This window comes from Artemia sp. Qi Xiang Cuo, chromosome 1 (assembly GCF_049724085.1).
Source record: "Artemia sp. Qi Xiang Cuo chromosome 1, ASM4972408v1, whole genome shotgun sequence".
Lineage (NCBI taxonomy): Eukaryota > Metazoa > Arthropoda > Branchiopoda > Anostraca > Artemiidae > Artemia > Artemia sp. Qi Xiang Cuo.
The window spans coordinates 64075907-64091109 of record NC_142794.1 but is presented as its reverse complement, the minus strand read 5'-3'; the positions used below and the strand labels follow the sequence as shown (position 1 = coordinate 64091109).

General features: G+C 37.8%; 1 protein-coding gene across 1 annotated transcript in view; it reads right to left on the bottom strand.

Annotated features, from left to right (window-relative positions):
• The window catches only part of LOC148956590 (uncharacterized), a 198170-nt gene that overhangs the window by 74440 nt on the left and 108527 nt on the right, over window positions 1–15203 (bottom strand). Inside the window, exon 4 of the mRNA XM_089091333.1 lies at window positions 6784–6846. Within this exon, the coding sequence (XP_088947459.1) occupies window positions 6784–6846 (63 nt within the window). The remainder of the gene's footprint in view (window positions 1–6783; window positions 6847–15203) is intronic.

Here is a 15203-nt window from a genome sequence, read left to right as displayed (position 1 = left end):
GTGTTATTCATAATCTAAAGCGATCGGCTTCTAGTGTAAGTGAAACCTGGTTTTGCGTAGGGGAGGTCGGGGTTGAACCAGACACTCTCAATTACTCACACTTTATTTGGTGGAAAAATTCCGCATAAATTAGAAAGAGTAGGGGAGACTGGGGTAATGGCGGTCAGCGGGTAACGGCGGTCACTATGATTTCTCGTAAAGTGGATAACGCAGATTCACACCGATGGGTGCTGCCATCTCAAGACAGTTTATGGAAATACTACTAGAGTGCTCGGCATCTTGCCAACCTTAGTTTGTCTGTTGTGTAAGAAAGACTGTTTTGACGTGTCACCTTATAAGACGGACAATAGTTTAATCCACTGTCAGCTCTTTCTGTTTACATTTCACGGAACGAGAGTTATCTCGCAATAACAAGGTAAGTCATATCGTTGTATCATTTAGCATTTTATTTAGTAGGTTTAAGTACTGATATTCTGATTTTTAGTCGTTAAATAATAACCATGCGGTTGGGGTAATGGTGGTCACCGCGCTAGGGGTAAAGGCAGTCATGACCGGCATTACCCCATTAGTACTCATTTTTTTTTTCTATGTTTCAGATGCCCAGAAAATACACAAGGAAAACAGATAAAGCTACATGGACTGCAGAGGACTTAAAGAATGCAAAGACAGCCATTTCTAGAGGATTATCCATTCGAAAGGCTGCTGATCAATTCAAAATACCATTCAGCACGTTGCAGGAACGAATGAAGAGTGGGATTGATTCTGATCCAAGCTTAGGCAGGAAGTGTGTCTTCCCTCCTGTTCACGAAGCAGCTCTAGCTGACTATGTACAAACTTTATCGAAGATTTTCTACGGCATCACTGCACTGAAATTAACAAAAATTGCATTTGAAACCTATTAAGCCATAGATTTGGTAAAGAAACAAAAATGGCTGGCTTGGATTGGATGTAAAGATTCATGGACAGAAACAAAATTAGCGTGTATAAACCTGAAATCACAAGCATCGGAAGAGCCTGTGGGTTTACTAAAGAGGAACTAAATCGTTTTTTCCAAAATTTAGAACAGGCTATGGATAAATACAAGTTTAAAGATCCCAATTATTGGAACGTAGATGAAACAGGGATGACCACTGTGCAGGACCCTGGTCTAATACTGGCAGAACGGGGCCAAAGGTGTTTGGGTTCTATAATAAGTTGGAAAAGGGGAAAAAACATTACAGTTGTGTGTGCAATGAGTTCGGGAGGGTTTTATGCACCACCAAGGTTCATATGTCCTTGAGCTCGTATGTCCCCACTCTTAGAAAAAAATGGGCCACCTGGATCAGTTTACTCATGCTCTAAGACAGGCTGGATCAATGAAGAACTGTTCGTTGTTGGGTTAAAACACTTTGCTCAGTTTACTCATGCTAGTAATGACAACAAAATGCTTCTTATTCTGGACAACCATTCCACTCAAGGATCATCTGAAGCATATGATATTTGTAGGGAGAAAGGGATTGTTATGGTGTCACTACCGCCCCATACATCACATAGGCTTCAGCCTCTGGATGTAGTATTTTACTCGCCTTGGAAGGTTGCTTACAAAAGGGAATGTGATTTGTTCATGAAAACCAAGAATTTAGTAAAAATAACCCCTTATGATGTAGCAGAGATATTCAATAAGGCGTATTCACCAGTTGCTACGATTGCAAAGGCATCAAGTGGGATCAAAAAAACTGGGATCCATCCTCTTAATACAGGAGTTTTCACAGATGAGGATTTTTTGGCAGAGGACATCCTCCAGAAGAATCAAGACTTAACGCCTGTTTGTGTGGACGTTTCCTTGAAAGCTACTGCAAATGAAGACATCGTAGAAGTAGGCCGATACAAGGTCACGACTGCAAAAAACTTAGAATCCTCTGTCCTACGTGATGAAGCTCATATTCAGCCTAACACACAAATTAATGTGTCTATACAAGAGATTTCTCCTCTACCTGGATGCAGTAATTGGGCTGATAAGCCAAGGAAGGGAGCGAGACAAAAGCAACATTCTCAGATATTGACTTCAACACAGATTAAAATCCTGCTTCAATAAAAAAAAAGAAAGCGAGAAGAAAAAGAAACCAAGATCAAGGAAAAACTAAACATGAAAGAAGAACAGAACCAAAGAACTAAGCGAGTAAAAAAAGAATTTAATGGAGAAAAGAAAAAGCCTGATGTTCCTGAAAGAAAAACAAAAAGTGGAGCAAAATAAAATGATCAGGAAACTTTTTGAATCTGACTCCGACACTTCAAGTGATGAAAAAAACATGTGTGAAGACGAATAAGAAAGTGAGCTGTTTGACAGAGATTGGCAAAGAAACCAGTGTCTATTGCGAAGACACCGGGAAAGATAGAGAAATGTGGTATCGGTGCACTTCTTGTGCATTATGGGCACATCAAGAATGTTCCGGATGGGACACTCCTGAGGGATATTTATGTGACATGTGCTCAAGAAAGTAAAATTGAATTAAAGTTTTGCAAGCTCATAAGTTATATGAATATTTTTTTTTTTGGCGCTTGAATTCTTTAAGCCGTTTTTTGCTATGGAAAGATGTTTTTGTTTTTTTTTTGTTTTTCAAATAATTGATTTCTAATTATGCCCATACTTTCAATTACATTTTTGTAATTTCCTAAATACGGAATTATGTAACAATATAAATATGATGATTTCAATTTAACATGTTTATGTCATTGAAATTTCCCACATTTTTTTTATTTACAGCCCTTTAGTGAACATGACCTTACCGACTGCCATTACCCCTAGGATAGGGGTAATACCGGTCAAAGCTGGTTTGGCAAAACAATGCTTAATGCCTATATGTAATCTTGATTAAGGCTCAATTCAAGTATGCAATAGGTAAAATATACTATGCTAGAGATTTAACGTGTTTAGGTTTGAATTTTATCTTTCTCTTAATTTTTATTCTCATTTTGCCTTAGGTGAACGCCATTACCCCAGTCTCCCCTACCATCTAGCCTTCATGTTCAATGGAAACTTCATTTGCGAACAGGATCTTCCAGCGGCACCAAAGAGAATTCTCACCGTCGTGAAGTGTGGTTGTACGGGATCCTGTGATAGTGATCGGTATAGCTGTCATTAAAATTGCATCGAATGCGATATTGCTTGCAAATCTTGCAAAGGAGCTAGTTGCTCTAATGCTCAGGTCCAAATCGAAGATGAAGCAAACGTGTGATTAATTAAATAAATATGATAAATCTCCAATCCCTTTGTAATTTCAAATTATCTGTAATTTTTCGTTTAAATTAAAATCAATGATTTAGCTGGTTGTGTGGATTTGCTGATTGGATTCTAAGAACTCGGGGTGGTCACATTTAGGGTGGAAGGGGGAGGGGGTTGGTAAATTGACATGGACTGACTTCTTTTCTGCATTAGCAGTCCAATTTTTTCCTATATAAATTCAACTTCGCGTAATGTTGTTCTCAGACCTATATCGACGCTTGGTTTGTGGGTGCGAAGGGGTGGGGAATTGAACAAGAGTGTAAAAAAAAATGCAATATTTGTAATCAACGTAGAAGATTTACCTATTACCAACTTTCTATATGTGCAAATTAAGTTGTTTTTTAAAAAGTCGTCGTCTTAGAAGAAAAGACAAAAAACAGTCCATTTCACTGTCATTTTGTCCGATTTTTTATATGTTGTAAATAATCTTTTTCCGGTTCGAATGATACCAGAATCAAAGCTATTGCAATTTGTTTAAGGTTAAACCTTAGATTGACTGTAGGCCTACCAATATTAAAAAAGTAGCATTGGCTTTTAAATTACTTTGTATCAAAAGTCATACAATTCAACTGGGTTTGATTCATGCTAATATCCAAATTTAAGGACCCTAGAGATGTGGGCCGCTCATGATGTGCGTCCTGAATCCTTTACATTCTCCATATAAAGAAACGGCCCTCGGGTTTTCTTCTAAATGCCACTTAAAACTTATCACTTGGAAGAAGTTTAGTCTTGATTCCACACCCTCCTTTAAAGCATCCTCATGGCCTACAAGACGTACTTCTTCACGTCTATGATCTAAAGAGATACAACGGTAGCTTTCGTCAAACTCCGCTCGAGATTCGTCTCCAAATTCAGTTGACTCGTGAATCAAGACCGCTTCTGGAAAATACGAGCATAAGAAGGATGAGGATCCCTGTTCCTTGAGACAGAAAATTAGAATTGGCAAAAATCCAAAATTAAGGCCTGAAAATAGTTTTTTTTCAAATTTCACCCCCTCCCCCTCCCTCTGGAGACTGAAGACTAATCTAAGTTGATTCAGCACACTTTAACAAGTGATTTGGGCTGCAAACATTAGCTGCGTTCGTTTTCGTCGTTCTATGGAAATCAAATCCTCGGTTTTACAATTAAGCCGTTCGTTTTCGCCGTTCTATGAAATGTTTCGCTTATAAGCCGTTCTTTGAAATGCCGTTCTTCGTTCTTAGTACCGTCGTTCTTTGAACGACGAACTGAGCCTCATACTCCGTTCAACAACTTTAGTTTTACTTTTGGGCGCCAAGTTTTAAAATAAAAAAAACATGACAGAGAACAAATTTATTGATTTATTTAATTTTGTAGATTTTGTTGATGGGGTCTTTCATTTAGAAAATGGTAGTGATTTGTTTTTTGTGTATATTTTTCATTAAGTTAACCCTCTTGTGATTTCTGAGTGTTAAGAGTTTGCTTACTTGACAAGCCTCTTTTCTAACCAATTGAAATTTTGACAAAGGAAAATTTTATAGGAATTTTCAGTTTTTCATTTTCTTTTTCTCTGGTTTTGGTTCTTAAGATGCAGCTCCTATTATTTGATTCAAATTTCAAGCCATATTTTCTTTTCAAAACTCAGGAAATGTATTTGCAGATCTTTAAACCTCATAATTTAGGATTGAGCAAAGTTGTGAAGCTTAAAACATGATTCTTGTACTTCGTTTAAGAAAAATACCTGTTTTTTACTGTTCCTCTTTTATAACACAAAAATCTTTAAATGTCAGCAAAAGTCACTGCCCTATAGAGGGAAAAAGAGTGGAGATAGATACTTGAAAACACCTTACCGGAGCATACTTTAGCATACAGACCCATCCCGTAAAGTTTTATTTTCCTAACCTAACCCCTTTCCACAATAGGAAAAAAGTAGCTGAACTAGACTTTTACCAAAAATTTCCATTTTCCTTGTGTCCAACAGACCTTGTGTAATAAAAAAACACGGAATAACTGCCTTCTTAAAAAAAAATCAATGGACAAGGGAATAAAATACGTCCAGACTTACTTTTCCTATCTCTAAGTCACCATTAGTAAGTGTAAATCATATCTCTGATCTTCCTGAAATAAAAACATCTTCTGCCACAGCTTCCAATAGGAGCTCATTGTTAGAGTCACTTTCCTCTAGTAACTCCATTGCTTGTTTTTCTACATTCAAAAGTATAATTTCCATTTTTGTTGTGCTGGTTGATTGAAATTTTATCTGGGGCTTTGAAATTTTATCTGGCTAAGAAAAGCTCTTATAAGCCGTTTTTTTCAGTTAAAACGACGTTCTTAGAACGGCGAAATAAAACGCAATTTAAGAGTAAAACCAAGAAAATATTCTTAGTACTAAGAACGACGAACGGTGAAAACGAACGCAGCTATTGTTTCTAAACAAATGGTGATTCTTTGACCTATCGCTCAAAGTAATTTAAGGGGTTTTTCCGCCGTCCAACAGAAAACTGTTAGCTAACATTTTTCCCAACAATCGTTTTTCCGCCGTCCAACTAAAAACTGTTAGCTAACATTGTTAGAAGATTTCTCTAACAAAATGAATACTTGTTGAAAGAAATTGTTGGGGAATTTAAAGCAAAACATTCAAAAATAAGAAAGATGGGTACCTGTTATGCTTACAATTTTGATAGAGAATCGAGGACTTCTACTATTTCTTGTTTTTCTTCCTTTCCCCTTTTAGTTTCTTAGAAATATCCTTTCTGGTAATCTCATTGAAAAAAACAAAATCAATTCTTCCGTTGAAAAAATAGGAAAGCAACGAAAATGCCACATAGTTATAGCAATTTCATATGATAAAAAATTGAACAATTTCACTTATGCAATCAAATTATATTTTTTACTGCGTTGGTCCTCTTCCTCCATACATGTGACAATTTAGGTAAATGCACTAAACAGTTACTTCGGAAAAGCCTAAGCACCGATGTTTTTAATTTCGACTAAATTCAATGTAATTTGCCAATTAATAAAATTTTTCGTGCCTTTGTTTCATTTGCCAGCATTAATAGTTAATGATTTTTTTCTATAAGATATGAACACTTTGAAATATTCTATTAATTGAATTTCAAAGCTTTGGTGTCAGTTGGGTACTATCAGGCTGAGACAAACTCAGAGCAACACTATCTTGTCAGAATTTTTCTTTGAATTTCCTGCCCAATATCATGTTTCTGCGAATTGTGAGCTTATTATTTCTGTTAGCTAACAATTCTGTTTCCGCCGTCCAAACAAATTTTTGTTAGCTAACAATTGGACGGCGAAAAAACCCCTTTAGTCTGGTGTGCGTGTACCCGATGCTTGAGCAAATGATCCATACATAGGATCAAATACAAAATCAACCAGAGACTTGAATTTAATTGGAATTTAACATTCCACTCTCATTTGGTAATGGAATGGCTTATTGGATTTCAGTGTAATTTTTTATTTGCGTGCCAAGTCGCATTACAGCAAGATAATAACATATTATCATGAGGCGGCTGTATAATGACTAATAAAAGATTTAAAAAGACACTTACCAAAAAACCTAACCGGTTCTTGCGCCAGCCAAAGCAAATCATTAGGATACCAGTGATGATAAACTGAAAAAAATGGAAATTAATACTCCAGGGGGCTTAGGAAATACAATTCGAGTATCAAATAGGGAATACGGCCTATCAAAGTGTAATTAAGAATCAAAACGATGAATATCAGGCTTAAAGTTTAACCAAGTTTTTTCCAATACAAAGAGCAATGTATTTATGCTGGAGCAACATTTTAAGTCGGCTTTCCCCCCCCCCTAAAATAGCTAACATTCCTCAAACAAGGGCCTGGCGTATTGCCAACCCCCTCCCGAAACATTCCCCACGAGAAACTTCATCCGACAATGTACCCCTGGAAAACTCTACCTAAATACAAAATTGAGCAGCCAAAAGGAACTTCTGACAATTGTATAACAGCTATTATGAACGAAGGACGGTGGGTTATTGTTCAGGCGGGGGTGAGGGTACCAGATGCCTAAAAGAGCGCATTTTAGTATCCAAATTATCTAAATCGCCATGAGCCTTAAAATGAAGAAAGGAAGCGGAGTGGGTGGAGGAAGGTTGGAGGGGGTAGATAGGAATTAATCTTTCATCTCCCTTCATGCTAAGCTTGAAAAAGGGTGCTTCAGGGTGATGCCACCCTTTGCAGAAAAATGTTTCTGACATTTATTTTCAAGCTTCATTTAACTAAACTAATTTGCATCATATTTCATATAATTATATACAATGATGTGTAAGTGTCCATCAGCTATTATAAAGGAGGGGTGGCGGATTATTTTGAATGCAATGAAGAGTAGGAGACTTTGAATAGATTGGGGTAATGGAGGGGCATATGTAAATCTGTTGGTCTCAGGTGGCTTGGTGCTGCAGTGTAGGCCTTTAGAAGCCTAGGGGCCTTTAGGGAGTTTGCTACCAGATATCTATTGCATGCTTAATTAATTATAAATAAATCTCATTTTATATACTAAACGGGTAATTTGTGAGGCACACCAAACAGTTCCTGGTAACGAACTGAAAGTAAGGAGCGATGCGGCTCAATTGTAACCGAAACTCTAAGAAGAGTCTTAGTAACAATAGATACATAAAAAAAAAAAAATCGGATTTTGATGCTTATACAAAATGTTTAAAATTCATCAAACTTAATGGTGCCCATCCAAAGTTACGAGCCTGAAAAAAATCGCCGATTTTTTGAAAAAGGGGACAGACACCCCTAAAACATCAAATGATCTTAATGAAAATCACACCATCAGGTTCAGCATACCAGAGAACCCTACTCTAGAGGTTTCAAGCTCCAATGTAAAAAAAACTGTGAAATTTTACATTTTTTTTTGTCAGAAGAAAGATCACGGATGCGTGTTTATTTTTTATTTTTATTTTATTTTTTTTTTCAGGGGTAATCATATCGAATGAGTAATCATAGAAGATCGGGAGAGGGATCATTTGATCGGAGGTAGTAAGCTATAGTACCCCTTTTAGGTAACCAAAAATATTAGAGGGCAGCTAGCCCCCCTCCCACGCTCATTTTTACCCGATTAAAATTTTGGGATGATCATTTTCTTCAGCGTAGTCTAGAATATAGTAACTAAGCCTTTGAGGATAATTTAACCCCCCCCCCCACAGTCCCCAAGGGAAGGGCTGCAAGTTATGAACTTTGCCCATTGTTTACATATAGTATTGGTTTCTGGGAAGTATTTAGACGTTTTCAGGGGGGATTTTTCAAGTGGAGGGGGGGGTGCATGGGAGGTTCTTTCCATCGATAATTTTTTTCATGGGGGAAGGTAATTTTCTATGGAGGGAGCCGGATTTCCCAGAATTATTTAAAAAAGATTGGAAATTAAATTAAAAAAAGTTTTTCAACTGAAAGTAAGGAGAAACATCAAAACTTGAAATGAACAGAAATTATTACGTATATGAAGAGGGTCGCCCCCTCGTTAATACCTCGCTCTTTGTGCTTAAATTATTTTTAGTACTTTTAAAAGAGCAGTTAATTCTAATTAAACCGCTTTTGCGATTCAGGAGTCATTCTTAAATAATTAGGACAGAATTCGAAAGCGTAAAGAGCGAGGTATTGACGAGGGGAAGACCCCCCTCATATACGTAATAATTTCTGTTCGTTTTAAGTTTTAATATTTCTCCTTACTTTTAGTTGAGAAAACTTGTTTTTTTTTATTGATGTCTCAAAGAGTCCATTTTAATGCCAACACATCCTAACTCTCACAGAACCTTCAGAAAAATACAAAGTAAGTTTTAAGGAAGGGGAGGTGGAGGCCGAAATTGATATTTAATTTCACTTGACCTCTGGGAATATTTCTGGTCTATACCATTATTATTGGTGCGGGGGGGGGGGGGTAATGCTCCTTCTATTTTGAAAATCTTTTTCTATGTAGCCTAAAATATTATATTCATAGGCCTACCGGTAAAGAGATGGAAAAGGCAAGAAGGGGAATTAAGAGCCTCGCCAGGAACTTTCCTGGGCGTGGGGGGGGGGGGTATTCCGACCCGGAGATTTGTATTCAGTGATTTTGAAAGGTAAGCATCAGAGAACCCCATTGTAGAGGTCACGCTGGCTTCAGCACTACAGAAGATTAAAAACCACGCATAATTTCAATCTATATGAATAATAAAGCGCTTTTCTGTCCACCCGAAATTGTGCAGTAAACTACTATTTGGAACTCGTTCAGTAGAACTACTGTTCATCGAACATATTGACTGCATCTTCAAATTTTTTTAAATAAGAATTTCTATTTACCTTAAATTTTCTTGATTATGACCTGGAGTTCGACTCCATGCCATTGAAATCGAATTAAAACGAATAAGAAGAAAAAAAACGTCACTTAAACGCACTTCAAACCTTATTTGGAACAAGAAGTTCTATTAATCTAATTTTGCTTGGTTTTGACTTAGAGTTTAATTCCAGGTTATTTATATTAAAATTTGGAATAAAGTATGACGGCACTAGACCCTTAAGGTTCAAACCGGCGGTGCTGATCTCCGTCTCGATCTTTCTATTGACCTGAAACTTACATGAAACCTTGGGCTAAAGCGACCCCAATGCAGAAGGCAAATAAAAACAAATATTGCTTCCCCTCAAAATGTAGCCCAAAAAATACCAGAAAATCAACAAGGAACTTGTTTCCTACCCACTCTAAATAGAAGGGGCTATGTTAGAAAATTAGGAGGAAGCTCATTATACTGGAAATTGAAAGTTCCAGTGTGCTTTTTAAAGGCCGAAATCTACTGGAGGGCAATCAGCTTTCTCGGTTCCTTTTCAGCTATCCAGCCCTCCTCTAGCCCCTATCACATCGAAACCAAATTTTTGCTATATCGATTTTCTTTAAATTTCAGAATGTCTAATAAGTTTGCCTTCGGGTTTGATACTACCTCCCACAGCCCAAGTTTCAATCTTTATATTACGCTGCTATGATAACTCAACTCCCAGAAGAATGGAAATAAAAACGTAAAAATAAATATTCCACACCGGTTTCTTCGTTAGTTTATTTCAGCTTAGCATGAGACAGGACAAGTGAAAGAATAGGAGAGAAATATATAATTTGGGTTATATATTTGAACATCAGGGGGGAGGGGTAAAGTATTTGGACAGTTTGAAAAATTCTTACTTCATAATATGCAGAATAATTGTGCCTAACACATTTAGCATGCAGACCCGCTATACTTAGTATATATTAAATATATTAATATTTTAATATTATAAGCATAGCATATGTTAAATACGAGGACTTATGAAGTAACTGGTATTCACAAGATATACTGTATAGGGAAATGCTAAAGAAAACCTAGTCAAACGGGTATCTTTCAATAGAGAAATGGATCGCAAAGCGTGGTTTGTCATTGCGTTTACAGTATTTAAACTATCATTTTTGGGGGTTTAGGTGGAAAAGGTACCTAGGTTAGGCTACGTATTTAATATATACTATGCTATTTAATATATTTAATATATATAATATATTTAATATATTATATTAATATTTTGGAATATTGGTAGAATATTCCAAAATGCCTTCTTTTCTTCATTGATTTATTTTTCACACTTTCTCTGTGGCTACCCCACTTTACATGTGGGAGGGGGGAGTTTGCACTGAAGGTGATTTTCCAGGATGAGGAGATTTGCCAAGGGGAATACGCTCAGCACCTTAAAACAATTGTGCTTCCGCGAGGTAACACAAAATCTGTTAGCTTTCATTGTTATTGAGTTTGTCAAGCAAATCTTAATTCTCTGTTCTTAATCCAAGAGTATTTTTTACTATATAGATTCTTCTGTGAACTAAATAAAAATACACTATGTTCATCAAGGTCCTCAAAAGTGATCTCCAATATCCTAAGTGTGGCTAAGGCTATTAACTTTACAATTTCAGGACCACTATTGCTACTACTAATGTGGCTGCAACTGCGACTACGACTAAATGGGACCACTTGCAAGTGTGACTACTTGCAACTTCGAGTACCTCCACTTGAAATTGGCACTGTGTCCACTATGTGCATACTGGTTATCAAAAGGGTATATCTACAATATCCTAAGAGTAGCTAATTATAGCAACTTTTTCCTTTCAGAGCCACTATTGCTACTACTACTACTGTAACTGCAACTCAGACTACTTGAGACTACGACTATCACTATTTTGGACTGTTTGCAAGTGCAACTGCTTATGACGGCGGGTATGACATTTTTTATCTGCTAATGTGATTACTTGCAACTCAGACTATTTATGGCGGTAATTGCTTGTTGCGGCGAAATCTTGGGAATGCGATTACTTGTTATCGAGACTACGAATACTTGTGATTGCAGCTGTGTAGTGAGAAGTCGTGGCAAATCGAGTCCGTTAAGCATAGGCAGCGTGCCAGCGCTGCCTAAGTAAAGAACGATGTGGGGACAATGTGTTTTTTTTCATACCCGGGCCCTTCGTATCGAAGGAGTTGTCGTAAAAACTTCGAAAAGGGCTCATTCGATTGGAAATTGGAGTAGCTAGTGCCCTTTTTAATAGTCGAAAGTGATTGGAGGGCAACTAGCCCCCTCCCCAAACCAATCATTCCCCCAAACACCTCCAATCAAAATTTTGAGATCGCCATTTAGTTCATCGTAGTTGATTTACCGATAGAAAATATGTTTTTGAGGAGTACGCTCCCCCACAGCCCTGAGGGCAAGGGTTTTAAGTTCTGTCCTGGAAGCATATGAGGTTTTTATAGAAGGCGTTGTCGTAGAAACTTCAAAACAGGCTCATTCGATTGGAAATTCGAAGGGCTACTACCCTTTTTAATAGTCGAAAGTGATTGGAGGGAAACTAGCCCAAACCAGGCCCATCATTCCACCAAACACATCCAATCAAAATTTTGAGATAGCCATTTTGTTCAGCGTAGTTGATTTCCAGATATAAAATATGTTTTTGAGGAGGACACTCCCCCACAACCCTCAGGGCAAGAGTTTTGAGTTATGCCCTGGGGGCATAAAAGGTTTTTATAGAATACGTTGTCGTAGAAACTTCAAAAAAGGCTCATTCGATTGGAAATTCAAAGGGCTAGTGCCCTTTTTAATAGTCGAAAGTGATTGAAGGACTACTAGCCCTCCCCCCCCAAAGCCCATCATTTCCCCAAACACATCCAATCAAAATTATGAGATAGCCATTTTGTTCAGCGTAGTTGATTTCCTGATAGAAAATATGTTTTGAGGAGGACACAGCCCTCAAGGCAAGGGTTTTAAGTTATGCCCTGGGGGCATATAAGGTTTTTAAAGAAGACCTTGTCATAGAAACTTCAAAAAAGGCTCATTCAATTGGAAATTCAAAGGTCTAGGGCCCTTTCTAATCGTAGAAAGTGATTGGAGGGTAAATAGTCCCTCACCACATCCCTGCGTCCTTCCGACACATACATCCAATCAAAATTGTCAGAACATTATGTTGTTAAGCGTAGTTGTTTTCCTGATAGAAAATATGTTTTTGAGGAGGACACTCCCCCACAACCGGCAGGGCAAGGATTATAAGTTATGCCCTGGGGGCATATAAGGTTTTGATTGAAATCTTTGTCGTAGAAACTTGAAAAAGGGCTTATTCAATTTGAAATTCAGAGGGCTAGTAACCTTTTTAATAGTCGAAAGTGTTTTGAGGGCAACTAACCCCCCTCTCGCGCCCACCTTTTCCTCAAACACATCCAATCAAAATTTTTAGATAGCCGTTTTATTCAACGTAGTTGAAAGTTTGGGAAATTAGGTCTTTAGGGATGACAAACCCCTCCCCCCACAGCCCTCAGGGCAAGGGTTGTAAGTTATACCCTAGGGGCATATAAAGTTTTAATTGAAAGCGTTGTCGTAGAAACTTCAAAAGGCTCATTCAATTGGAAATTGAAAGGGCTAGTGCCTTTTTTAATAGTTGAAAGTGATTGGATAGCGACCAACGCTCTTGTCACGCCCTCTATTTTCCCAAACACATCGACTGAAAATTTTGAGATATCCATTTTGTTCAACGTAGTTGAAAGTTCTGTAAATTAGGTCTTTTAGGATGATAACCCCCTCAGAGCTCTCAGTGCAAGGGTTGTAAGTTATGCCCTGGGGCATATAAAGTTTTAATGAAAGCGTTGCCGTAGAAACTTCAAAAGGGCTCATTCAATTGGAAATTGAAAGGGCTAGCGCCTTTTTTAATAGTTGAAAGCGATTGGATAGCGACTAATACCCCTCTCACTCCCACAATTTTCCAAAACACATCCAATCAAAACTTTGAGATATCTATTTTGTTCAGCGTAGCTGGATATTCTGGAAAATTAGGTCTTTAAGGATGATAACCCCCTCAGGGACCTCAGTGCAAGGGTTGTAAGTTATGCCCTGGGGTTAATTAAGGTTTATATAGAAAGTTGTTGCATAAATCATAGGCAGCACGATCGCGCTGCCTAAGTAAAGAACGGGGACACTCGAGAACGAGACAAGAAACGGGTACTAAGTAAAGAGGAAGACACTCCCCCACAACCCTCAGAGCAAGGGTTTTAAGTTCTGTCCTGGAAGCATATAAGGTTTTTATAGAAGACGTTGTCGTAGAAACTTCAAAACAGGCTCATTTTATTGGAAATTCGAAGGGCTACTACCCTTTTTAATAGTCGAAAGTGATTGGAGGGAAACTAGCCCAAACCAGGCCCATCATTCCCCCAAACACATCCAATCAAAATTTTGAGATAGCCATTTCGTTCAGCGTAGTTGATTTCCAGATATAAAATATGTTTTTGAGAAGGACACTCCCTCACAACCCTCAGGGCAAGAGTTTTAAGTTATGCCCTGGGGGCATAAAAGGTTTTTATAGAATACGTTGTCGTAGAAACTTCAAAAAAGGCTCATTCGATTGGAAATTCAAAGGGCTAGTGCCCTTTTTAATAGTCGAAAGTGATTGAAGGACTACTAGCCCTCCCCCCCCCCAAGCCCATCATTTCCCCAAACACATCCAATCAAAATTAAGAGATAGCCATTTTGTTCAGCGTAGTTGATTTCCTGATAGAAAATATGTTTTGAGGAGGACACAGCCCTCAGGGCAGGGGTTTTAAGTTATACCCTGGGGGCATATAAGGTTTTTATAGAAGGCGTTGTCATAGAAACTTCAAAAAAATCTCATTCGATTGGAAATTCAAACGGCTAGGGCCCTTTTTAATAGTCAAAAGTGATTGGAGGGCAACTAGCCCCCCCCACGTCCATCCTTCTCCCAAACACATCCCATCACAATTTTTATATATTCATTTTATTAAGCATAATTTATTTCCAGATAGAAAATATATTTTTGGGGAGGAATCTCCCCCAAAGCCCGCAGGGCAAAGATTATAAATTATGCCCTGGAGCTATATAAGGTTTTTATTGAAATGTCTGTCGTAGAAACTTGAAAAAGGACTCATTCAATTTGAAATTCAGAGGGCTAGTAACCTTTTTAATAGTCGAAAGTGTTTTGAGGGCAACTAACCCCCCTCTCGCGCCCACCTTTTCCTCAAACACATCCAATCAAAATTTTTAGATAGCCGTTTTATTCAACGTAGTTGAAAGTTTGGGAAATTAGGTCTTTAGGGATGACAAACCCCTCCCCCCACAGCCCTCAGGGCAAGGGTTGTAAGTTATACCCTAGGGGCATATAAAGTTTTAATTGAAAGCGTTGTCGTAGAAACTTCAAAAGGCTCATTCAATTGGAAATTGAAAGGGCTAGTGCCTTTTTTAATAGTTGAAAGTGATTGGATAGCGACAAACGCTCTTGTCACGCCCTCTATTTTCCCAAACACATCGAATAAAAATTCTGAGATATACATTTTGTTCAACGTAGTTGAAAGTTCTGGAAATTATGTCTTTTAGGATGATAACCCCCTCAGAGCCCTCAATGCAAGGGATGTAAGTTATGCCCTGGGGCATATAAAGTTTTAATGAAAGCGTTGTCGTAGAAACTTCAAAA